The sequence below is a fragment of the Ischnura elegans genome, chromosome 12 (genome assembly GCF_921293095.1).
Source record: "Ischnura elegans chromosome 12, ioIscEleg1.1, whole genome shotgun sequence".
Lineage (NCBI taxonomy): Eukaryota > Metazoa > Arthropoda > Insecta > Odonata > Coenagrionidae > Ischnura > Ischnura elegans.
The window spans coordinates 42,627,154-42,652,793 of NC_060257.1; the positions used below are offsets into that span (position 1 = coordinate 42,627,154).

Below are 25,640 nucleotides of genomic sequence, written 5' to 3' on the forward strand. Positions count from 1 at the left end.
TATATATACTGGTTCCATACCCATGTTTAATATGAATACTATGATAATCTATTTGTCCCTTAGCCACCAGCCCAATGAAAGGGATATGCAAATATTTGTCGAGCCAGAGTTGTTAATATTTTAAAACTTTGTGATGGGTGAAATTTGATATTTATATAGGATTACGAAAATATTGATGCCCCAAACCTTGCTACAAACTCCTTTAAAATATAAAATTCAATAAACGATTAAAATTCATCTAAAAAACTAAAACAATCCAGAAACGAATTTTTACCGATATTCAGTATATATTCGGTTGTGTGGAACACTTTAGAAACAATTTTTAATGTTTTATTTTTGATTCAATGAGTTTTAGGGAGAAGCCCCGTGAAAAATTGCATCACAAACGTTAACCATAATAACTTCTAATCTTCCCCTGGGTTTTCTAAATCAGTCAAGGATCTCTTTGTCATCACGGGACCAACAATTTTCTTTTGAAAAGGTAAAAATAAATTAATGTAATATTTTTCTTATTTTTGATACTAACTTTTTCCTGATATTAATTGCCTGAACGTGGAGATTAGTAAATGAATACATGCAAGCTTCATTGAGCGATAATTTTACGGAAAATTTACTTAAATGACTCGATTTTCCGGCCGATGGAAAAAATTATGCTTCGCACACAAACAATGCGATAATTTCCGTAATTTTAACTCGAGCATGGAGATATTTTCCGCTGTTTCTTGAAGTGACAAACGTTTAAAAAAAATCCAGCTTGAAACTCCAGCATCTTCCTCCTTCGCTTTCTAACCGTTGGTAACCGTAAGGTGTCCTCGCTTCCTCGTAAAAGAGGAGTGTCGTCGTTGCAGCTCATACCTTGCCTAAGTGGTCGTCGGGTGAGAGCTTCCGAGTCCCGTGATTTTTTTTTCGTAGACGGGGGTGGAAGTCTTTTCCGCTGCAGCGAATGGTGATCGTTGCGGAAAAGCACTTCCTACTCGCTTTTGGAGAGTTCAAGGAACAGCTAGTGAATAGTTAAATGTATCAGAAGCACTGCAAATTTCCAAATTCTCCCTTTTACAGATATTCTGTTCATAGTTTGGTATTTACGTGTTTAAAACGCCTTGAAAAAAATACAATAACACACGAAATTAGCGGGAAACAGTTGTATTTGTAAATTTTTTTCTCCTCTTGTTTTTAAAATATGAATAAAATAAAAAATATGAATAACACCGTGCCTTTTCCAAAAACAGCTTAAAATGCACGAAAAAGTAAAAAATAAGCTTTTCTGTACAAGGAGATTAAGGCGTGCTTGAGGATTAGGTTTACAAGCAACGATTGTTGAAGAGCCCCGTAGGAGAGTTAGTATTGGATCCCAAGCTTAATTCTCAGGGTGATGAAAAGCTTAGTTTTCAATTTTTCGTGGGTGTTACTGTTTTTGGAGAAAGCTCGTTTTTCAATTCTTTTTTGCTTCATTTTTCTTTTCTGCTTTTTTGTGGTAAACCACGAAATTTATTTCTCGTATTTTTTTGGCATTGAATGTGAAAAAAGCGAATCTCAAAACAGCCGTAGTACTACTCACAAACATTTTTACTAGTAACTAATTGTGAAATAGAAAAATATGAAAACTTTGAAAAAAAATCGGAATGGACTGGGCTTCTTGAACTCGCTTCCTCCGACAAATTTAAATGCCAAATGGTTCTTTTAAAAAAATTAGCGCCATTTTTGAGAAAATTTGAAGTTATATTTCCTTATGGAAATTTAATTTATTAGTTAGAACAAAATTGAGGAAAATATCAAATGTCTGATTATTGCATAAAGTATTGTTATCAGAAGAAAGCAAGTATGAAAAATCTCAAGGTAACTGTAAAAACGCTTAAAAGAGACGCATATCTTCATCTAAACTAGTCAAAATTTGTTTTTTTTTGTGGTAATGGATTACTTGCATTTAACTGATGTGTAATCATCTTGATGTTTTTAGCGTATATGCATTATAAATTAGCCAAAATTTTTCTGTTTCCCAGGTATAAAAACTCTGAGAATGTATAAGTTTTTCCTCATAAAGTGTAAAGTGTCATTACTACAATTGTAAGAATGGATTTTCACAATAGATAATAGCCTCCAGCATTCATTTCAGAAAGTTGCATAAATTGAGAAGTTTTAATGGAAAATTTTAATAGAATTGAAATAACATTTAAGAACTATATCAAACGGCATATTAAGTAGGTTTATATTGCATACATCGTGTTAAATTCAAGGTTCAAAATCATCAAGGCCACGCTGGATGAAGACCATATGTATTCCTACTGCAATTGCCTTCGCAAAATTCTCGCGTGCACCAACTCTATTTCGGTGGCAATGCAGTGGAGTAATTCTTGTTCCCGCCCCGTCGGGACGAACGACCTCTTGTTAGAAGGCGCGAACCAGCTGTGACACACTTTCCCGCGCGGCGCGAGTTAAATGGGAAGGAGGGGTAGAATGGGGCTCTTAGTCGAATGCGGAGAAGGGGGATTTCGCCGGGAGTCCTCCATGAGGGGGAGGGGGAGGGGGGGATGATGGGCTGGGGGGTGGAGGACCACTTTCACTGACAACGTGCTGTCTCCTCTTCCTTGGCACCCCCGCCCACCGTACCCCCTCCCCCTTTTCAAAAATCATCTTCCACTCTCTCTGTCCATGAATACTCAACTCTAAAAACATTTACTCATTCCCGTGAAGCTTCAAAATTTGCTTTTCCTACCATACAACTTACATAAAAATGTAAAGACTGTATGTAATGCCGCAGCTCATTCTGGATTATTGTCACCATTTAGGATTATTTGGAAGTTATTACTTAGTTAAGTTTAGCAATAAGTTAGCGATATTTGTTGGAACTGTATAACAGGAAACATAACCACAATTACATTAATATTGCATGTTTCACAAATTTTTAATGGTCTGATCCAGATTTAAAAAATTTATAAACTGTAAATTTAAAACACTGTGGAATATCAATATTAGTGTATCTGTATTATGTTTCCTGTTACACAGTTCCACCAAATATCGCCATCCACCCTTATTTTGGTGAGTTGATCAGTCCGGGGCTCTTAGTCGAAGAGTGTGTTAGCTAGTAAGTTAATTATACAGGCTTTTATGGAAGTAATAAGCATCAGGAAAACAGTTGATTACCGCTAGAATGCATTTGTCATTACGTTGTAAACTGATATAATTCCCACAATACCCTAAGAAAAAAATACCTACCCATTGAAAAGATAGAAAATAAATTCTGTTATTGAAGTTAAATCAGGTTAATTACATGAAAATAACGCAGTGATCACTCAAATTGTTCGGAAATGTACATATAAAAACAATGAAACGGCTGCATTACCCACATTCCCAGAGCATTTAACATTATTCTACCTTTGAAAATTTTACTGTTGATGGCAAAACTTTTTTATCGCATGTAATTAGTATCTACAAATACGTTGAATCGCATAATCTCGAACCTACCGCCTTAAAGCTAAATTGCATTCTAAAAAGGATCAATTTTCTCCTTTCCCTTCTCTGGATAGGTCTCCACCTATCCCGGCACGTGTCACGTTCTTATAGAAATGGCTACGGGCGGTATTAACCAGGAAAGAAATGTCGTACTATTAGTCGATTATTTATAACTTTTGATTAATGTTTGAATCAATCGATGCTCAGATGTTTTCACTTCCGCATGGGGAAATATGAACAAAACAAGCGAGCGGCGAGAGAATTTCTCTCTGACTTTTTTCAAGTCGTTTTGCTAGTGTTAAACTGGTTTCCCGACGAAAGGAAGCTAAGGAAATAAACTAACCGTTAGAGTTCCAGATATATGCTCTGGCGTTTATCATGGAAACAAATGTCATACACTGTTTTGAAGGGATAGGTTTTCACTTTATAAGGCTTCTATCTACTCTCAGTTAGTGCTTCAGTGAGTATCTCATTGGGTCTAGGATCACCGTACAGATTTCGTACAAAATACTCCCTTCATGATTATTCAGTGATTTTCTATAAAAACTGTCGATTGAAGTTCCTAGCCATTCCCAAGGTCACAGTATTGTTATGTTTTTCTAGTATTACTTTCGTTGTGGCCGTAAAATTATTGGTAGTAAAGTAAATTTAAGCAGAAATAAGGCTGATCGAGCCACAGAAGGTTAAAAAGATAGCTTATTATTCTGATATCAGGAATTGATAGGAATTTTCTTTCTACCTACAACTAACCTAATGCTGGCAATCATGATCGTGTATGTGTATATCTGTTACATTTATGTCCATATCATCTCCGTACATTTTATTAGATCACATATTTTTAATAAATATTTTTAAAATTCTACTTAGCAAACTTTTTTTCTTCTCGTGTCAATAAGGAAACCACTTAAATTTTCTACTGGTACCTATTTACAGCATTAAGCACCGGTTGAAACCCTAATAAGTATCCATGTCTAGAAATTTGATCATTTGAGTGGACTCTCCTTTTCTCCTTAATGATTATCTTTCAACTTCTAATGCTAAAAGAACACAAATCATTTCTCAAATCGGAAAGCTTTGATAGTATTAAGAAGATTCCGAATCCATTTCAAAGATACAGCGATCATTCAAGCGGCTTTCACCTAAGTGAATGGGTCTGCTTTCATATTGTAAGCACCTTGATGACGATAAACAGTCAACTTTCATCAAATTTTCTTCGAAGACAGGCGTTTAGCCAAAAAAAAGTTGCATTATAAATTTGAAGATGGTATGAATGGACTGATATTCGAAAAACAAGACCAAAATAATGGGTAATACGTCGTACAGAATATGCATTTTAGATGCATTAGTCATCCAGAAACACACAATTTCTTGCCATAAATTGTTTTTCCAACAGATTGAGGTATATTTCATGCAACGTTTGATTCTTCTCCGTTGGAAATGTTGTTACGTTAGTACAGAAAATTTTTCTAACATCACAGGACATTGTACCGAACAGTACTGTCTTATATTTTGACTGCAAAAAACTCAAGATGCTGGACCACCATTTGCCCAATTTTTATGACTAAATTAAGACGTTTTACGGACAATAAAGAAGCATTTAAATATTTTTTACATTTAACGTCTTTGTAGAGCATTTTATAATGACCAATCTACATTTTGTTTGTATTGCGTCTTAAGCTTAAATTATGCATATATGCTAACTAATTAACGAAATACATGAGCTCAAAAAATTATTTTTGCTCCTGTGTCTTATTAAGTAGTGTCAAAGTGACGGTATTATTTTAATTGGAGCTATCACAGATGCGCAATGATTCGGGTTTAGCATGTAACCTCCTCTTAATGCTCTGCAGTACGTAGCTTCTCCAATGTAGAAGAGAGCAATTTCCTCATGATATTCAGAAATCTTTATCGAGATAAAAATCGGGAAACATCGAAATACTATAGGAGAAAGTACTAATTGGAAGTCCACTGTGGAAAATTGTTATTGGAATTAATTTTAATGAGAAAAGGTAAATAGACTTACTCAGGCATGGCAACTTCGTACAGAATATTATTTGAGGAAAATTTACATTGCAAAAACAGAGTAGGGTCGACAACTTTATCCTTTATAACATTTGCGATGACGGTAGAGGTTGGGGTTGTTAAAAACCAATGGCTGCAGTAACCAGGGAAACCTTTAGAAGAAGGAGAAGAAGGTCCGGAGTTGGTAACATAAAGAACTATTTACACGGTGAATAGACCCGTACGAGTTAATGTCGAAATGTATGAACGCAAAAATACACCGTGTAACCACCCAATTTGTGTGAATGCATGAGCAGAAAATAGAACCTGTTCTAATTTGGCTAGTGCATTCGTAAAGGTTCAATGCTGGCCCCCATAATCGCTCATGTAAACAGGCATTAACTCGCACGTGCTGATGTATCGTGTGAACAGGCCTTAAGGATTTACTGTTCGTTGTAAAGAAATATGGCCGCTGAAAAGAAGTGGATTTTATGGTTTATAAGGTAAATCAATTTGGTTCCATTGAAAAGTGACTACTAATGGAGGTGAGCGCAGAATTAAGGAAGTTATTCAGTCACGTTTCACTGCATTCTATTTCTCAACACACCTCTGGAAGTATTTTGAACATGCGGACGCCAAACTACGACCAGGAATATCCGTAAAATAAAGGATTTGGAAATTTGCACTCGGCAGTTTCGTCACAACCATAAACATTTTGCAGGAATAAAATTTCACTTTCATTTCTCCGAACCACGTGGCGATGACTCGACCTCAGTTTCTAACGCCTCGAAACTTCTATTCGTGGGCGTTTTTAACGAGTTGCCAAATGTTTCCCACGCCTTACGGAAGAGATGTTCCTGAAACGGCCGCCATTACATATAAATATGGCTTCGATCGATGGGAGAATTTTCGGCCAGACACCACGAGCGAAAGCGATGGTTGGAGATTTCGTAACGTTACAACGGGCGAATCCCGCTCACAAGTCATTCCGGTGTAGGTGTGACCTTTTTAAAGCCATCTATTGAAACGCTGCTCCATAAATCCCCGTGATACGACGAAGAGACAGCACGAGCGACGTAAGGTAGCCACTCCCATCACTTTTTAAGCTAATTTTCACGTCTGAGAATCCACCGTCTACAGTTCGCGACATGTGAAGAACGAGGAGTGTGATTTTGTGCTCGTATTTTATTGCATAGTTAATAAATTCATAGCATACATTATAAATATATTTAATCAACGTCTCGGAGTGCAGGTCTTGATAACTTTTAAATGCAATTTTTGTCAAAGTTTTGGTGTATTTATGTGAAAACATTTAATTGCTATGAAAATATATCGAGGCCTGCACTCCAAGACACTGATTAAATGTACTTATCTTTCTTACTGTATAAAAAAGTATGTCTGTTTGTTTGTCCACCATACATTTCTATACGACCGCACGGATTGCAACCAAAGTTTGCTCGTAGATGTATCTTATGCTCCAATAGCCCGTAGTGCTACTTTCAATTGGGTCCGACGCGTCCTTCGCGTTGTTTTTTCATTACCGTTTTTATGTCATGTCATTCAAATACTTCGATTCGACATCTTGCCAGGTAGGCACACCTATTTACACGATCGAAGAGAAAATATGAAAATCCTGCTATGTGACCATGAAAACCAAGTTTTAAGTTTCCCATTTCTCTGTTAACTATCCTTCACAAGCAACTAGCAAGGTGGCCTGCTGGTCTGCATACATATAAAGAGGATGCCTGTTTGTCTGTCCGCAATGCATTTTCATATTGCTACACGGGTTACGATTAAAGTCAGTACTTAGGTACATCTTAATCTTCCAGACCACATAGCGCTACTATCGGTGGCGTCCTTTTCAATATTTTCTCATTACCGTTTGTAACGTTATGTCATAAAAATTCTGTGGTTGGATATCCTGTCGCGTAGGCACACCTCTTTACTCTTTCAAAGGGAAAACATAACTCAAATAATAATATTCTTATTTTAATCTTCTCGGTACAAACCTTTGTGATAGCGTATAAGTAACTGACCGAATAAAAACCCACCAACTTGGATATGTTAGGCACAATACACTAAAAAAAATTAAGAGGTTCATGTATATTTGAAATGAGTTAGGCCGTGATCGGTCAGTTATTTCATTAGACAGACTGTGGTGGTTTGTAAGATGTTAGGCAACCTTAGAATTCCATTACTAGTCTAGCAGATTCCTTTACAGTTAGTTAGTCCATGCGCCACTCTGTGGATATCACTTCAGCCTTAGCCTGAAACAGTAACGATGCCGGACAAAGTGGGTTTAGAGAAATATAAAGATTGAGATATAGATCCATTATATAGTTATGAAAATTCAATATTTTTGTCCACGTATGGTTCCGACTAGGGTATTATAATTTATACGGTAGACCCTTTTAAAAATTTAACTTAACCTTATATTGAAAATTTTTCCTCAGCACTTCCTCTGATATAAAATTTTTATCTTTAATATTCAGGAAGTGGTTGATTTAGAATTGCACATGAATAATAAAATCTAATTAGGCTTAATGCATTAATTAAAAGCGTTAATTTATGCGGGAAATATACAAAAAAGTGACACTTCAACCTCGCGTTCACGTGACATTGTTTCTTCTAAACGCTGAAGAGGGCTATTTTGTGGCTGAAATACACGCATTCGTCAATACCCTCATTTTGTCCTCGTTTGTTTGTGAATTTATGGCCAAAAACAATACTGTTACGATGCACTAGCCTCCACATTGATTTATGCCCTAGAAAACTTAACACAAGTTTTACCGGAGTAATTGTCAGCAAATCGGACAACATGCTGCTGGTCTAGAGAAAGTGATGGTAAAAATATATTTTTCGACCATTCAGTGTAGCTAAGGTATTCCATTCATCTGGGAATGCGCCTAACCTTCAACAACTCGACCAGTCAGGAAAACAAGTTTCTGTTACAGTTTTCACTTTCTCGACGATTTTCTCTGAACCAACGACTTCGACTGCTACCCTTCGTTATAGCCTGCCTTTTGACCCTTTAGCTTTTTGGTTCGCGCAGAAACGTCCTGTTTTTGTTTTATTTTCATGATTCTGCGAAGTCGCCCTTTACAAATCTGGGCCAACATACTTGCCTGGAAGGGCGTGAGAGGAAAACATTAATGTTGGTGGTTTTCGTGGGTCACGTGGTATTAGGAAAGGAAAAAAGTGACTGGCGATATTGGCGGGAGGAGTCAAGGAAGTTCATTTTGGCGCTCTGGAGGTCAGCGTCATTTTACGCGGGAAATTTACGGCAGGTTGGCTATTAAACCCCTCGTAGACGTGATTGTGTTTTTTCTGAACACTGAAGAGGGCTACTTTGTTGCCGAAATACGCATGTTCGTCGTTGCCATAGTCCGTCCTTTTGTCGTTCATTATTAATAATTTTATGATTAATTTCCTTCATATCTTGACCTCATTTATTATTGATAAAATAATTTTTGGAGTGCAGGTCAAATGTATATGATGCAAAAAAGTTATTAGCCAACGTTTCAGTTAATTTTAAACTATCATCAGGGCTATGAATGAAAACATGAGAACAATATAAAATACAATGATATACAATATTTTTACATAAATAAATGTTACGAAAGACTTTTTTCTCAATAATATAATTTAAATATATATATTAGAAGAGAAAACAAAAAACTTTTGACATAATTACCTTAGCTTTGCACAAATTGGTTGATATTACGTTACTAAGCTATTACAAAAACCTAGTTACCATTGATTTTGATTAAAAAATTGATTATAATCAAAATTAATGATAACTAGGTTTGGTAATTACTTAGTAACGCAATATTAAAAAATATGTGCAAAGCTGAGGTATACGTAAAATTGTTTGTGTATTCTCTTCTTATATATTAAAAAAATTATATTATTGTGAAAAAACTCTTTCGAAACATTTATTTATTTAAAAATATTATACATCATTATATTTTATATTGTTCTCATGTTTTCTTTCATAGCCCTGATGATAGTTTTAGATAAACTGAAACGCTGGCTAAAAACTTTTCTGTATCATATACATTTGACCTACGCTACAAGAATTATTTTACCAATAATTTTATGGCTAAAAACAATACTGCAACGATGCCCCATGGAACCAGTTTCAAAACATGGCCATCGGAGTACTGTTCGTGTAGATTGGAGGTCAGTCTGGGTGTCATACGGTGGCCGCTGGTTGACCAACGGCGCTCCATTACGCTTTGGTGTCTCTCGCGGTCGCGAACCGAGTCTCAGAGTGACGTGAAGTGCCCTCGCTATTACCGCCGTCACCTCAAGACCTCAATCCGTCCTTCAGCACGCTGCTTCTACTCCTCTTTCAGTTCACGCAACGACCTCATCACGTCAGCATCAATCTATTCTCTCAACCCCACTCGTGGTTTCTGCAATGACGGCCATAATAGAGCAATTTACGTCCGAAATGCTACCCAAAATTTAGGTAAGAAAGTTTAGGCTGAATCACACGGTCATTTTTTCCATCCCTTTCAAGGGACAGCTCAAGTGATCAATTTTTAATGATGGCCGAAAAATGATGTTTCACATGATCATTTACAGCGATGGCTCGAGGACATGGGCGGAGTTTTAAGTTTTATGTTGAGGGGGGGGGGGGGCTGCAATCCTGCCAGGGGCTCAGGTGGTATTACTATTTCACTATTTTGGTCCCTGAAAAACGATCGCTTGAGCTATCATTCTGAGGTTCGGAAAAAGTGATCGTACAAGCGTTATGCTCTCGCTCTCTCTGCTCTTTAGCATTATGATCTCGCGTGGAAATTCAATGTAAATTATACAAAAAATGGATAACATGGTAAAGTTTATCCGATACAGAATCTATGAACCCAGTATGCATCCCGAAAATTATTTTATTTATATTTTCTTTTGAAGTGAGACGACCAGAATATTTTTTAAATTCTCTCTGAAACCCTACCTTAATCGTTAAAATACTTGAATAATTATGCGTATATATTTTGAAAATATACGTAGAAATAATAATAAACATCATACCATTTGCTTATAGAAAATAGTGGTGAAACGATACAACCTATATTCAAAGCAAATGATTCCACCAGGAAATGAAATAGGCCATCAATATTTGGCAGACTTTCTAACATATTTCTTTTATTGCTTTGAAAAAATCACACGTGATGGAAAAAACATGCTAAATTATTTACCTGAAGGTTGGTTTGGATAGGTGAGGGTGGAACTCACTTTGAATCAAGGCAAATTAGTGTAAATTATACATATTCAGGGTTAGGAGGTTAGTTCCTTTCCATGGTACAACTCTAACTTTGAATATATTTGTTTTGGGGCGTATGAAGAATTGTCATCTGTGATTTGAATCTGGGACCTAATGGTTGGTAGCCAAGCGCTCTACCCACTAGGCTACCTTGCTTCGTTTAAGCAAGAATAATAAGAAGAATAGGAGAGAAGAGAAGCCTCGTGAAATCCTTGTAAAAAAGACGGAACTGCCTTATCGGCCACATTTGAGACATGATGGCCTGATGAAGACAATCGTCAAGGGACAAGTGGAAGGCAAGAACGGAAAAGGAAGACCCCGAACAAAATATATGGAACAAGTAAAGAGGGATGTGAAAGAGAAGAAATACGTAGGTGTGAAAAGATTAGCTGATAGGAGAACTGAGTGGAGAGCTGCGTCAAACAAATCCTAGGATTATTGACCAGTGATGATGATGAAGCAATTTTTTCCGCTAATATCGTTCGCAGCGAGAAAATCGCGGCAAAACGAGGCACCCTGGTATCCATCCCTTTTGTAGCTGACCTTTTTGTGACTTTCTCTGTCGAAGATGCCTTTAGATTTTAAATAGCGATTGTCTGCATGGCACCCAACGCCCAAGGGCGTTCGGGAGGCATTCTTCGTGGCTTCCCGACGAGCTACTGCCAAGAATCCGACGCCTCCTTCCTTCGAAGAATCCATTATTCCGGCCATTCCGGCATTTCCTTTCACTGGGGGGAGGGAAAAAGTCACGGAGCCCACCGCGTTGAGTCACCCTCTGCTAATATAAGCCAAGAGATTGAGATTTCAAAGCGATTCGGGCGCACCCTAGTCATCAATTCAAGGTGGATGGTACTGGCGCGGATATGAGGGTGCTAAAAATAGATGTTACCTTGCACATAGAATTGTAAAGGTTTCTCTTCCAGCACACATTTAAAGTTTATTCGGAGCAAAAATTTTACAGATAAAGTAATTTGAGAAGACACTATAAGACTAATACGAGGATATATTATCCACATTTTCTACTTCTCATACTGCTGTTCCGTAATCCTTTAGTATTTACAATGAATCTCGTATAGTAGCAATGAATTTAAAATTTTATAACGAGAGGTTGACTTGGTTAAGTTTTTTTATGTAGAATTTTTTAATTTAGCATGCATCGTGAATTTTCTTCGGCTATTTATGCGTATAAATTTTGAATTATTGTGTATTTAATTATGTAAGTAGTTTTTTTCTTTCGACTTATTGCGAGTAGCATATAAGTAGTGTTGTGTGTTTTAAAATTTTCAAAATATTTAGTGCATATTAAAAAAACCTGCTTACAATGTTTTAAGAATGATATAAATAAAACAGTGGCTAATACAACCGTGGCAACCTGTTATGGCTATATAAATAGCTATATAAAAATTCCAAAATAAAAAAAAAAAAACTGTCGACGGGCTTAGCATATGGAATTATTCTCTGTTTGGAAATAAATGCATTTTTCATGCACTTATTCTGCACGGCTTTTTTGTTCTCTACCTGTTTCGTTGCGTTAGAAGTTACAAAAAGGTAAATAGTTGAAAATAACAAGAAATAAACAAGAGATGACCAGAAGGTTTTTGTAACTTCTTGAAAACTTTTTCTTGTCGAACTTCTTCTCCTTCTTCTTAGCTCCATTTGCCGTGTCTCTAATTAGGTTCCATGCATTTGCTATGCTTTGTTATGTAATGAAATAGATAACACATTGTGCATAGACAATTCAAAAATAAAAGTATTTTAAAAAGTAAAGGTTTTTGAAATGAATGTGCCTGGAAGCTGTACTATATCATTGTTGTTCTTATGGATTTTTTCCAAAATAATAAATATTTTTCTATCTTTCTATATAAGCTCTATTTTCCGTTTTTTACTTAAGTTTCTTGAATTTGTTATTTCAAAAATTAAAATTTTATCATTTTTGTAATTAATGTGCCCGCCAACTGTACCATATAATTTTTGTTCTTATGGATATCTTTCTCCTGAACAATATCTATTTGCTGCGTCGATACCAGTGCAGGACCATAACACCACGTGGAGATGTACTAAATTATTTCATTCCAAACCGTCCGAAAATCCATATTGCTTTTCCAAGCACGTCCGGACCTGAGCCGATGGGTTACGTCACAGCGAACTGGGGGGAGAATGTGAATATGGATATCGGTGGCTCATTTCTCTCACGACCCAAACCTCGCCATCTTGCCCTTTCCCACGCCTCCTGATCCCACAAGAGGCTGTGGCCTACTCCGTTCCCTCAACCTGATCCCGATGGTCCCTTTCAAAACGTCGTTTCGCAATCACCACCACCTTTCTCCCATCCCACCCCTCCCCCATACTCATTCCAGGCGTTGGAGTAGATTTATATGCTCAAGGGGAGACATCGTTCTCGATCAACCGGTCGTATTTATTTCTTTATTTGCGGCACATAATATGTTTAAAACATGGGCTTTCATTCTCTTGATAGTTTAAAATATACGAAGCGAGATAGCTCAGTTTTAAATGAACCATTGCTGTCTGCAGGAACTTATCCTCGACTCATTCTTGTATTCTTATTTTAGAGAAGCTTTATGGCTTATTTACTTTATTTGTTGCCTCTGTTTTTTTTCATTATGACGCAAACCCTTGGACCGTGAACTAAATTTGATTTATTTTTCAATGCGAACCCAATGTAATATGGAGGTAAGTCAAGGGGACTGAAATGTAAATTAATGAAATATTACAAGAGTTATTTGGCTAAGTGCGATGAGTTCAAGAGAAAGAAAGCCTCATGTTATGACTAGCTGTAAAATATTTTTGCTAAGCGTTTGCAGCTGAAGTAACTCTCCTCCTTGCGGCATAAAATTTGTTTCAAACATGGGCTACCCTCTTGATATTTTGAAATACACGAAGCGAGATCGCTCAGTTTTAAATGAGCCATCGCTTGCTGCAGAAAATTATCCTCCACTCATTCTTGTATTCTTATTTTAGAGAAGCTTTATAGCTTATTTTTCATTATATATTTTATTTGTTGCTTCTGTTTTTTTTTCATTACGACGCAAACCCAGGAAAAGTGTGCTAAATTTGATTTATTTTTAACGCGAATCTATTATAATATTGAGGTAAGCTAAGGGGTCTAAAATATAAATTAATAAAAGATATCTTGCAAATTCCATACTGCAAGGCCTAATTGACTAAGGACGGTGCGATGAGTGCAAGGAAATGGATGCCTCTTGTTATGGCTGGTTGTAAAAATTTTTCACTAAGCGTTTGTAAGCGGAGTCTGCCTGGGTCCACAATTATTGGTACCAAATAATCTGTGAACGACGGTTAACAAACGTTTTAGGGCATTCATATTTCTTCTTATGCTTTATGGGACTCAATTTATATAAAGTAAATCAAGTTCATTATTATTAGATACCACTGCCATCGAGGTGTGTGAAATTCATACGCCAATAGCTTAGTCTGGGTACCTTCTACAAGGCAAATAAACTTTCATTTGAAGTACTGAGTGAAAATACGAAAAATAAAAATCTTCATATTTTTCTATTTTAATTTCATGTAAATTGAACTGATTGAGGCAAAATTGAGTGGAATTTTCACATTTAGGATGAAACGTAATTCCACCTCTTCACAAATGGTTCCTTTCTCTTAGATGATGGCTTTGTGAGCCGAAACGAGACGCACGAATGAAAATAATTGAGGAAAAGTGCTATTACAATTTATTTTAATTACATTCATGTCTTTAGGACTTCTCACACCAGAGATTAATTGCCATGACTTAAAAAAAAACAGTAAATTAAAATGAACCTTCAGAATTTAATGAGTGTCCTTTCTCTTTCGGCAGTGAGTGCACAGAAGAGGGATGAGCCCGAGGTTGACCCGTGCAAGGTGAAAGGTCGCCTGGCACCAGACACCACCTACTGCGACAGGTATTGGGAGTGCGTGAGCGGTCAGCCGGAGCTGTACGACTGTCCCAACGGACTGGTGTTCGCTGGAAAGCACAGGGGAGTGACCGAGGGATGCGATTACCCATGGAGAGCCAATTACTGCGAGGGAAAGCAGTTTGCCAGTGAGTTTGTTGTTCTTTTTTTATTCCAATTTTTTGTTGAAACTATTCTTTATTTCTCATTTTCATTTTTTCTTCTGTTCTTTTTTCCTTTTTTTCTTTGCTGCTCCTGTTCATTATCACTCTTGTTCTTCAACTTCTGTTTTTAATTGCTCGTATTATTTATCATTTCAAATCTTTATTACACCTGTTCTTTGTTGCTCTTGTTCTTTGTTGCTCCTGATCTTTATCATTCCTATTCTTTATTAGTCTTCTTTTGCTAATCCTGTTCTTTATTAATTCTGTTCTTTTTTCTCCTGGTATTTATTAATTATTCTCTTGTTGTTCCTATTCTTAATCAATCCTGTTCTTCATTACTCGTATTTTTTGTTGCTCCTGTACTATCTTGCCAATGTTTTTTGTGATTTGTGCACTATTTTTTCCTGTTTCTGGCCGTTTCCGCTAGTTTTTACGTCTCTTAGTTGTTGCCTTCCCTGTTCCTATTATTTAATTGAAAACATTTTCTTAGAAGGACTTCACTTGAAACATTTCTTATTTTTGAATGATTAATTGTGTAAAAAAATCAATCGTAGTAACATCTTAAAAATTCCGGGTGTGTTGTTTAAATTCTTTTCAAAATTTACTTACATCTACAATATAAAATTGTTACTATCTGGCATCAATCTGTGGAACCACTGCAAAATGAGATTATGCAATATGTTTTATGATTATCAGATAGAATTACTTATTCTATACCTATAATTTTAACATCGAACTTTTGATAACTTTCTCTTGCAACGAGATGTCTTCACTAGTGCTGTTTCTCCTAGGTCCATCCTACTTCTTATATGCATCTGGTTTTACTATTATTCACTTGAAGATATTTTAAGAGCTTTAAGAGCTAAGAGTATTTAATCGAGAGTATTTCATTTTTCAGGTGTAAAAAATCTCACCTCATCGTTTCTTTGGTACTATCCATATTTTTTCATTATTGTTCATCACTTATTAATCTCCACAATCCTACAGTCTATTTGTATTAAAATTATCTTCGTGTCTAGTATTTCTTATGAGTCTAAATTATGATAAGAATGCAAAGAATTTGCCATCACACGACCGTTATGTCTGTCAATAAATTATATTGCCTTAGTTTTTGCACTCGTATGTGAGCAATTTTTGCTGTCAACAATGTTAACTCAACATCCGTTTTTATCACATAGGTGTATTATACAAAATTTTATATTTTACTTTGTGCAAAGAAAAATTTCTAAAGAATTATTTGCTGTGAATTCTCATAAATATTCATTATAGTTATTGAGCTCAATAGATCTGAATATTGTCCGTTATTATAAATTTTTGAGGATTCTGAATTAGTAAATTTTGCTATTATTGTAGTTTTTTCTTTTGATACCTTGAAACCCTTTCCTCTGAATATCACTTCGAAGAGAATGACTGACATTGCAGTATGTGTAAGATTTGCAGAAAGTAATGCAAAGATTTATGCAAGTTTTTTGTCTTAATTGATTAAAATTTGTGCCTGCCTCTTTGCTATGCAGATGGCCCCATCTCCACGGAACATTGTGACTGGCTGTATGGAATCTTTGGACACGAGACGTCTTGCACTCGCTATTGGACGTGCTGGAACGGAACAGCCACAGAACAACTCTGCATTGGTGGACTCCTCTACAACGAGAACACTCACTCCTGTGACTGGCCAGAGAACGTTGATGGATGCCAGAAGCATCGTAAGTTTCGATAATTTTCAAATACCTTGCGTCGAGATAGGAATTTAACGGTGGAAAGATTACTATTGTTGCTTGAATAATTTTTAACTACTTTTGAATACTTTTAATACTTTTGAATACTAATATATTGTTGTCTTTTTACTTGCCTAACCAGCAATCTCCGTTGTTCGTCAAGGACCTTGTTGTTACGTATTCCCTCCTGTTCTTACGTTTCTTTTCTTTAATCCTTTCGGAAAAAAGTTTAAAATTTCGGATTTGACAGTTGGGATAGTATGGGATAGAATTGAATAAAATTCCATTCCAGTATAACGATTGAGTAAGGAGCTGATTTGTAAAGAGTAAAATTAAGCGCGTAAAATTCCCGGTTTGTTTTAAAGACCACAATTCCTTGGTTAGGAACTCATCTTTATATCAATTTCAGGTATGACCTGACCAATTCCGTACCCGATTCAGTTCGCAATTTTTGATATGGCACAATAACTGATGAAAAATCACTTCAAAAAGGTAGAAGGTTGCGCCAAAAAATAGTATTCAAAGTTCAGAGGTGATTAGCCATCAATTTACTAATCTCCAAAAAGAAATTCCGTCACTGCGTGCTGAATTTTTCAGCATTTTTTTCAAGGTAGCCGCTAATTTTGACGGTGACATCATTTGCTTTTTTAGATGAAATATTTTCCACTTTTGGAGTTACAGGTTTTTTTTAAAGGCTTTCTCGTTTTCTTTAAATTTCTGGACAAAGATTATATCCAAGTTTTCGCGTTTGATGCTATTGATAACTACCAATTGCTATTAACTGCAAAGATTGTCAAATTTACCACCTTAAATGCATAGAACTTGCGGCAGAAAAAATTACGAAACACCTGGAGCCGATTTGAAGCCTTTTCAAACTTGAATACAGATTTCGGAATCACGTTTATGGGCAGGCAATATCAGATTATTGGCAGTTTTTGATTCCCTCGGCTAAGAAAACCGATAAAATATGTTTGATAAAAAAGCACATCTGTATTAACCATTCAACGGCTATATGAAGGATTTTAATTTTCTATTCTCATGTAATGATACAGCCTGTTACTGCTTCCTACGGCATAAAGGCAATTTCTTTTAGGTGTAAAAAGTTTATATAAAACGGAATAGGAACAGAAATGATTACATATTGGCGCCTTTTATACTTATTATTTGCATTACTCTATCATTATGTTTTTCATAGCGTCAATAATCGTTTGTCTAAAACTTAGATGTTCATTTGTACACTTTTAGTCATATATTTAGTTAGAGTTGCTTCGTAAATTAATTAGGGAAAATATTTTTTACAAAATTTCAAGTCCATCTTTGGTAATTAAAACAGCGAAGCATAAATTTGGTGTACGAAAAGAAAAAAAATGGTAATCAATGTATACATTTGTGAATACCATGAATTATTTTGAAATTAATATAAAAATATTCTGAATTTAAACGAAAATAAAATTTAAAAAATCATGAAGATTATCCGTATTCCCTAGCTCAAATACTTTTTCTCTAAATGAGCGAGCTATATTTTTATTATTATATATTTTATTATAGCGAGCTTAAATTTTCACCTTTAATAGTTCTCAGAAAGTATCGTATGCAAGGAAATCATGTGGAGGATTTCTATTACATTCAATTCCTACAGAGGGATTTTGATTTGTTGAACTTTCCTCGTCTATAAACTATGCATTTTCATCGAATGCCAATAGGAGCATACAAGAGGGCTATAATCTTGTGCCCATGGTGAAAACAAATAGAAAGGTGACGGTTATAAATTCTACCATTGCTGCGGTATGAAGGACATATCTTATCCTTGAGCGCTTCATTCACTACACTCCGCATAAAAAAATACATTTTGTTCCAGCCTCTCTTAAATGCAGATGAGAGCAATAATACAGAATGGTAGAGGAGGCGAATCGCTACGAAAATAAAATATTAGACTTGATCGGGAATCGACCTCGGATCTCCTGATTTCCGGTTAGGTATTCTACCGTTAACATTCATATCTAGCGTGGATGCCTTGATGAGGTAACTGGTAACAGATGAAGTTAAAGAATTAATCAATTGCTAATTTAAATTAAAAGAAATAAGGAAAAGCGTTGTCATGAGTTTAAGAGTTGTTGATTAGTAACAGGATAAGATCAATGAGTCAAAGAGACAACAACGACGTGTATAATTTGAGATTAATAAGATCATTATTTACATTAATACTGTGTCTAATAGTTATTTATGGAGCAAAAGAAGAACTAATTCCAATTATAAAATGAATATATATTGACAGTTCGATTTCCGGCTGAGATATTTTCATAATTTTTAAAATTTTCAGTGAATTTCCTCCTTCGCTACTTACATGTTTGTATCCGGTCACCTGGCTGGGCACCGATTCAAATGCTAATGTAACGAGATTCGAAGGAGGGATTCGTATAATGAGCAAGAAATTCGTCTCATGAGCTTCTGGTTTGAAAAATTTCTTAAGAGTTTTTCATGCTCAGTTTTTTAAAGTATAGCTTTTAACGTATATTTTCGCTTTGATACAGAATAAAATGGATCATTTATGCATGCAGCATACATGAAATGCAACTATGTCCAATCCTTGTCAGTGATTTACTTAAAACAGAAAATATGGTTTTAATTTTTTATGGTTTACTGTATCATTATAGGTTATAAGTAAATAGTCGTAATAATTACTTAAGGAAATATTTCTTTCCATGCAATGATATAACCTTTAACTCTATAAGAGTATGAAAATTTTCTTCATAAAAACAACCACTTAATGAAAAAGCAATACGTAGTGAAAAAATATGCATCAAATTTATCAGTAGGCATTCAGCGTACAATGGGACAAGCATAATCATACCTTTCACAGTGAAAATTCTAAATGTTGCAATGTCGAACACTTTTGAAATTTATTCCAAAAATAACTTCGGTATTTTTGTGATGACCATGAATTATGGGGTAACTACTTTTCTTTGGAAAATATTGAATTCAAAAAATTATTGCATGACATGAACAGTGTTGTTAATGTTTCAAATAAGGTTGGAATAAACACCGCAAAATAATAATTAAAATTTTAATTAATTTTGCACGTAGTAAGGAAAAATCAACGCATTTAAAAATCAACAAATCATCATTGACCATGTCAACAGTAAATTACAGCTTTCGGCATGCAAGATATTCTTTATTTGATGGCGAAGATGTAAAAGAATTCCTTTAATGGCTCAATATTGTGACAGAAACATTTTACATTCATTTTACCCATGTGTGATCATACTGATGATATGACTGTATTCAAATGTTCTATTTTTTTATCTACTGTTTTAAAATCTGACTTCTTCCTTGACAATCCTTCCTCCTCCCCTTCCCATTAACCTCGTTACCACCTGGCTTTCTATCTGCCTGCCCCCCCCCCCCCCCAAGCTTTTATACTTTGTGTTTTGACCCTCCAATCCAACCAACAATGCCCAACCAACAATGCTCCTCCTCATTTATTCCCCCCTCCCCTCCTCCTTCCCTCACACTATTGTTGAATAAATAAGGCTGGACGTTGTACGCTATTGCTCAGTTAGTCTTGATAATGACGGTGTAAACGTCGAAACTAGTTGACAGCTAAAATAAAGTTTGTGGAATAGTACTGTATTTTTGTTTCACCATGAAGTGATCATACTTTTTGGTCGATAAGGACAGTTTCAGATTAATTGGTGGCTAAAACTTTCAATAATTTCCAAAGCCTTATTTATTCCCTTGTAATCACCTTTAATCAAGTTATTTATCCCTAAATTTTCACGAAAGGATCGTGTACCACACGTCCATACTGGAATAAATAACATAAATTAAACGTGCTAACTCCTACTCTCCCCCATCAATGATTGCCTGAGACAATCGAAAAAACAGTTTCGGGGAGATTTTCCTTCTAACTTTAATTTATTAGGTTTAACTGTCTTTGTAGTTGGTGAGACATTTCTATCACAATGTCACAATTTTACAATTTATGGCAATTTTACAAAGGGCCATGGTACAGGTGCTATGCTATGTACATAAAGGATGGTAGCGCGAGGGAGAAAGGACCTCTAAAACCGATTGAGAGCCTCAAACCTGCGCTGAAGTCGCAAATGGCGGTATATTTCATAGCCATTCATGGAGCAGGAAAATAAATATTACCAAAAATAATAACGTTAAAATATTATACGCATAATAAGAGTTATTGGCGTGAAAATTTATGCAAGGACCTATCGATTCATTTTTGGGTAACGGTCACAATGAAATACATTGAACTGGTTAAGTGTTGAAATGAAAAATAAACAACCTTGGTAACTTTTCACTAAAAATTTTAATGGTACAACGCGTTTCAACGCTGAGGCGTCATTTTCAAGTACAGATATGCCGTACACTTGCGTACGGTACTTGAAAATGATGCCTCAGCTTTGAAACGCGTCGTACCAATAAAAATGTCCAGTGAAAAGTTACCAAGGTTGTTTATTTTTGTTCATTTTAACATGGATTTTCACAAAGTGAAAGCCGAAGCGATTGATTTCATGGTTATATGTTTTCTGTGTAAATATTTCTAGCTATAGTACCCTATAACTTTACTGATGTATACGTTAATACTGGTAACTGCTAACACAAGACTTTAAAATACGAATTCTAACCCATGTGAACATATCCACAGCTCTCTGCAACGACGACGCCAACGGTAACGTCCCACTGGGCAAGTCCTGCAACCGCTACTGGCAGTGCCAGGGTGGATATCCCCGTCTGCAGAGGTGCCCGGCCACCCTGGTCTTCGACAAGCGCTCCCTGAGATGTGTTGTGCCACCCACTGATGACTGCGAGGTTCCCACCACTCCTCCTCCTGAGGAAGAGGAGGAAGCCCCGCAGAGAGGCCGCGGGCAGCAGCAGGGAAGGTTCGAAGAGGAAGAGGAGAACATCCCGAGACCGGGCCAGTCTCCAGGACCCAGGAGGACGCAGGGAGGAAACGCCGGGTTCCAGGTCCCGCAGGGAGCAGTGCCTCTGCCGCTCAGGCCCAAGCAGAACTCGAACAGGAACTGAGTCCTGTAGACACATCAGCCTTCTCAAACGCCACAAATAAACCCATCCCTAGAACCTCGTAGAGAACGTGGAGGCGTGACCAGGGTTGAAAGGTTTTGCCAGAGCACAGTATCTTCAAGTGTGACGCCAGACTAGGTGAACATACCGCTTCATTTGAATGTTGAGTTCTTGCTGTACCACTTCATCTTAACGTTGAGCTGTACCCATCCCTATCATTTTCAGAACCGTGTAGAGCATGTGAAGGCGTAACTACGATTGAATTGTTTTGTCAGAGCAATGTCTCGTCAATTGTGACGTCAGACTAGGTAAACATTCCACTTCATCTAATGTTCTAGCCATCAATCCTTTTCTACGCCCAACTCAACCCTCCCTTTCATTTTGTTGACCTCAGAGAATGCGTTAGATTAGAGGTGAAACTGACGCTGCAAGGTATTGCCTTGATGCGTGACACCAGAGAAAGTGAAGTTTCCCACAGTACCCCGCGAAATTGTCAACCAATTAGATTCATAGATCTTGATTACAGTAGATCGCAGGGACATAGGTGTTTGGAGAAGCTATAGAGTATTATAACAAGTATAGCTATGTAATCTATCACCAACCATGCGATTCCTGTCTCTAGCATAGTCGTGAGATGATATTTCGTTAACTTATATTAAAGATATGTGGATCCAAATACTTGTTAAATCTTGTCCTGCTATTATGACCCAATTTCACACCTGGCAGTAAAGATATTCTAAATCCTCGTAGCTCATTTGACACCTGCCTATCAGAGCGTGATCCAAACCTACTTCATTTCCTTGTCGTCACTCTTTGCCATCTTATACGATCTCCTCATGCTACCTTTGGTGTCACAAGAATCAGCTTGCTCTCGCAACAATCCCAAACGTTGAAGGGATTACCCGTACCGCCTCCAACTGATGCATGCCCTAAGATATAACGTCGCAGATGGATCATCGGCCTTCATCCGTAAAGAAAATGTAGAAGAAAAAGAAATAGAGAAAAAAAGGATACATATCAGTGCGAACTTATATCAGTGAGCGCTGGACTCAGTTTGAGAAGGAGATGTGAAATAATGTGTGTTTTTTATGGACATGTGGACTATAATTTTATGGACCATAGGCTCTTACAGTGAGCCAGGAGACAAAATCAATTGTTTTGTCGATTCAGAACCTGTGCACCCTGAATGGGACTCTCAGCCCATTATCCTGAGCCCCTGAGTTTCCCTTTGCTGATTTCCTGAACCAGCCTTTACAGGGTCACCTAATATTCGAATGTAAATGTATTAATTTGTGTTAATATACTGCTAAAACATCATGCGTGTCATCTGTTGTTATACCCATGGGGACATTATTCAAATTTCTCGCCACATGCGGTCAAAATGCCAAATGTGGTTATTCATAGTGCAACGCCCGCCCGTAATTTTGAAGAGGCTATTTGGTATTTTTTTTGCAGTGAATTTTGAAGTCCACGTGGAAAATCGTATTCTTTTCATCCAATTTTTTATATCTTTTGATGTTTCGTTTTGATATTGTATTTTCATGGAAGTAAAAAAATCATTCTCTCTTCTTAATGGCATGTCAAGTAAGAATAGTCTTTTTCACAGTTAAAATCCATCATTTGTATTAACTGATGGTGGTATTAATAATATTTTTGTAAAATAGCCGTATGTTTTGCTTTTAAATGCCTCATTAGTAGCTAAAAACTGTGAATTACTCATTCCATACCTCCTGATTGAGACTTGATTTACATCTAGAGCTCAGATATGCATTACCCTTTGCTGATAAATACTAAATTTAATCCGGCCTTCGTATTTTTACCTGTTTTAGACTATTTTTGGAGATGATTTCACCTCTTCTGGAGATTTCGAGGCATTTCTGAGGTCCAAACCCATCACGTCCATCACTTTCCTGTTGCCACTCCCAGAAAGTCGACTCTGATCTGAAATGTCAACACGTGCCAAATATTTCACGTCCAAATCGATATTCCTCACGATCAGAGATACGCGAAGCTTTGGAATCGAAAGTCTCGAGAACCCTGTATCGTGATGGAATGCTTTGCGGAGCTGGAATGTCAACCAAAGCACGCCGAGTAAATCCTACACGAGTGGGCAAGACACATTTCTTACTTGACTGACTTCTTTGCCAAGACATATTTCTCGCGATCACATTCACATACTCAAATGTATGACCTCATTCAAAACAATGTAAAAAATTCTAGCTTAGTTCAATATTCTATTTCATGCATCTTGTTTCACAGTGAGTCTTTTCTGCAAGCAAAAATGTCACTAATTGGCACGAAAATAAATCCAAGGACCTACTGATTCATTGTTGGTTGCCTGTTCACAATGAAAACACTTCTGGCTATGCATTTCTGTGTGAATAATGGTTTCTAAAGTACCCATTAACAATACTATTATTCACACTTGTTTCTACTCTGTTTAATCCAAATTTTATCACCCAAAAGCAGATGGCCGTTTCCTGAGGGGTACTATCGAATTAAAAGATAACTTATCAGATATCATACCCGGATTATAAACGTTATTTCACCATTTTTCACGGTAAATTTTATACTTTCATGGCGAAAAGGCAAAGGCCATTTTTAAGCAAAATTCCCTTTGATTTCATGCGTGTTTGGTAACCTCAAATTTGAGTGTAAATTCCACCGTCAAAGTTGAGGTTATATTTTTTTGAATAAGGATATTAAAATTGGTCTTTCCTCATGGTAAAAAATTCATCGTGAAATATTTTTTAAGTTTTTATATCAATGCCAAAACATAAATCTTGTAATTTAAATGATTAAAAAATAAACCTAGTATTTGTGTACATTTATTCATCGTGTGTCACAAAAACTGCTCAAGATACTTGGCATTTTTAGAACCTCACTGTAATCACCTTTAATGTACATATATTATTTTTATGGTAAAAAATGATGAAATGGTCCAGTGGGGCAGTGGGGATTCATCGAACACTCCTATTACTACCTTATTTCAACTACATCATAGTATAATTTATCAGATATGCCTCCAATTGGTATAAATATTCGAAAAATATTCAAGGAACCTATTATATTTTATTTCAACCAGGGAATGCATTTTTAGCGAATTTTTCCTTCTATAAAAACAATTTTAGGCGTCAGCCTAGTTGAATTTCGTAACTTATGTCACTTCCTGATATGCAAAAAACTAATATTTATCAATCCATGAACTTTTTAATAAGCAAAAAAAATTGTTCCACTACTCCGTAAATTAGCGAAATTTATCTATTTTAATGCATAGAGGTATTAATTTTTTATTTATTTAAAGAAGTCTTTGAAAGGTCAATTAATTATCAATTGATGCTAAAATCATCGCTATAAATAGTTGTCATTAATCTGAGCATTTTTATGCTGCAATCCTATATTCTACTTTTTATTAGCTAACTACCACAATTCTTCAAAGTTCAGCATTATTAAAAATAAATTTCTGCACTTTCCTTTTTTATTTGAATTGTCATTTCTTGAAGAGGTATTTTGTAAATGTTTCTCATAAATTGAGATCCATCCTGCCACTGTCTATATCGAGCATCTAATTCTGTACAATAGCATGCTTATTAAGAAGTAAATAAGTGAATGTGTGCAAGGGCGTGCCCAGGATCAAAACTAGAGGGGAGCAAGCCGAGGTCTTTCACGTTGTAACACAGAAAAGGTTAAGGAAACCTAAATTTTTAAAAAATTCTAACAGCGCTGTATTCGTTTAAAAAAATTGCTCGGAAAAATATTTTTATATTAATTACATGTTCTTTACTAATATCACTTTTCTTGGTTTTGAAGTAAAATTTTCAAAACTTTCTTTGAAGTAAATTTAATTTTGCTTCTAAAGGGGGGGGGCAGTTGCCTCCTCCGGCCCCCGCTGGGTACGGACATGAACATGTGTCTATAATAAGTTGTAAAAAAGCTGCCATGTTGTTTATTTAAATGAATTAAAATTAACAATAGTAGTGAGGAAGCAATAATGGGAGGCAATAATGGTAGTGAGGGACGCAAAAAGAAAACGGGGAGTCGTGTATGGAGAGAAGGAAGAGATAGACGTGTTATAAAAGATTGGGAGATAAAT

The 25,640-nt window shown here is 36.1% G+C and overlaps 1 protein-coding gene across 1 annotated transcript; it reads left to right on the forward strand.

Annotated features, from left to right (window-relative positions):
• Positions 1 to 14,530: 14,530 nt before the first annotated feature.
• Positions 14,531 to 22,864, forward strand: LOC124168963 (protein obstructor-E-like). Its single transcript, XM_046547385.1, has 3 exons — positions 14,531 to 14,780; positions 16,310 to 16,498; positions 21,171 to 22,864. The coding sequence occupies exons 1-3, from the start codon at positions 14,531 to 14,533 to the stop codon at positions 21,548 to 21,550; spliced, it is 819 nt and encodes a 272-aa protein (XP_046403341.1). The 3' UTR covers positions 21,551 to 22,864.
• The last annotated feature ends 2,776 nt before the right edge of the window (positions 22,865 to 25,640 follow it).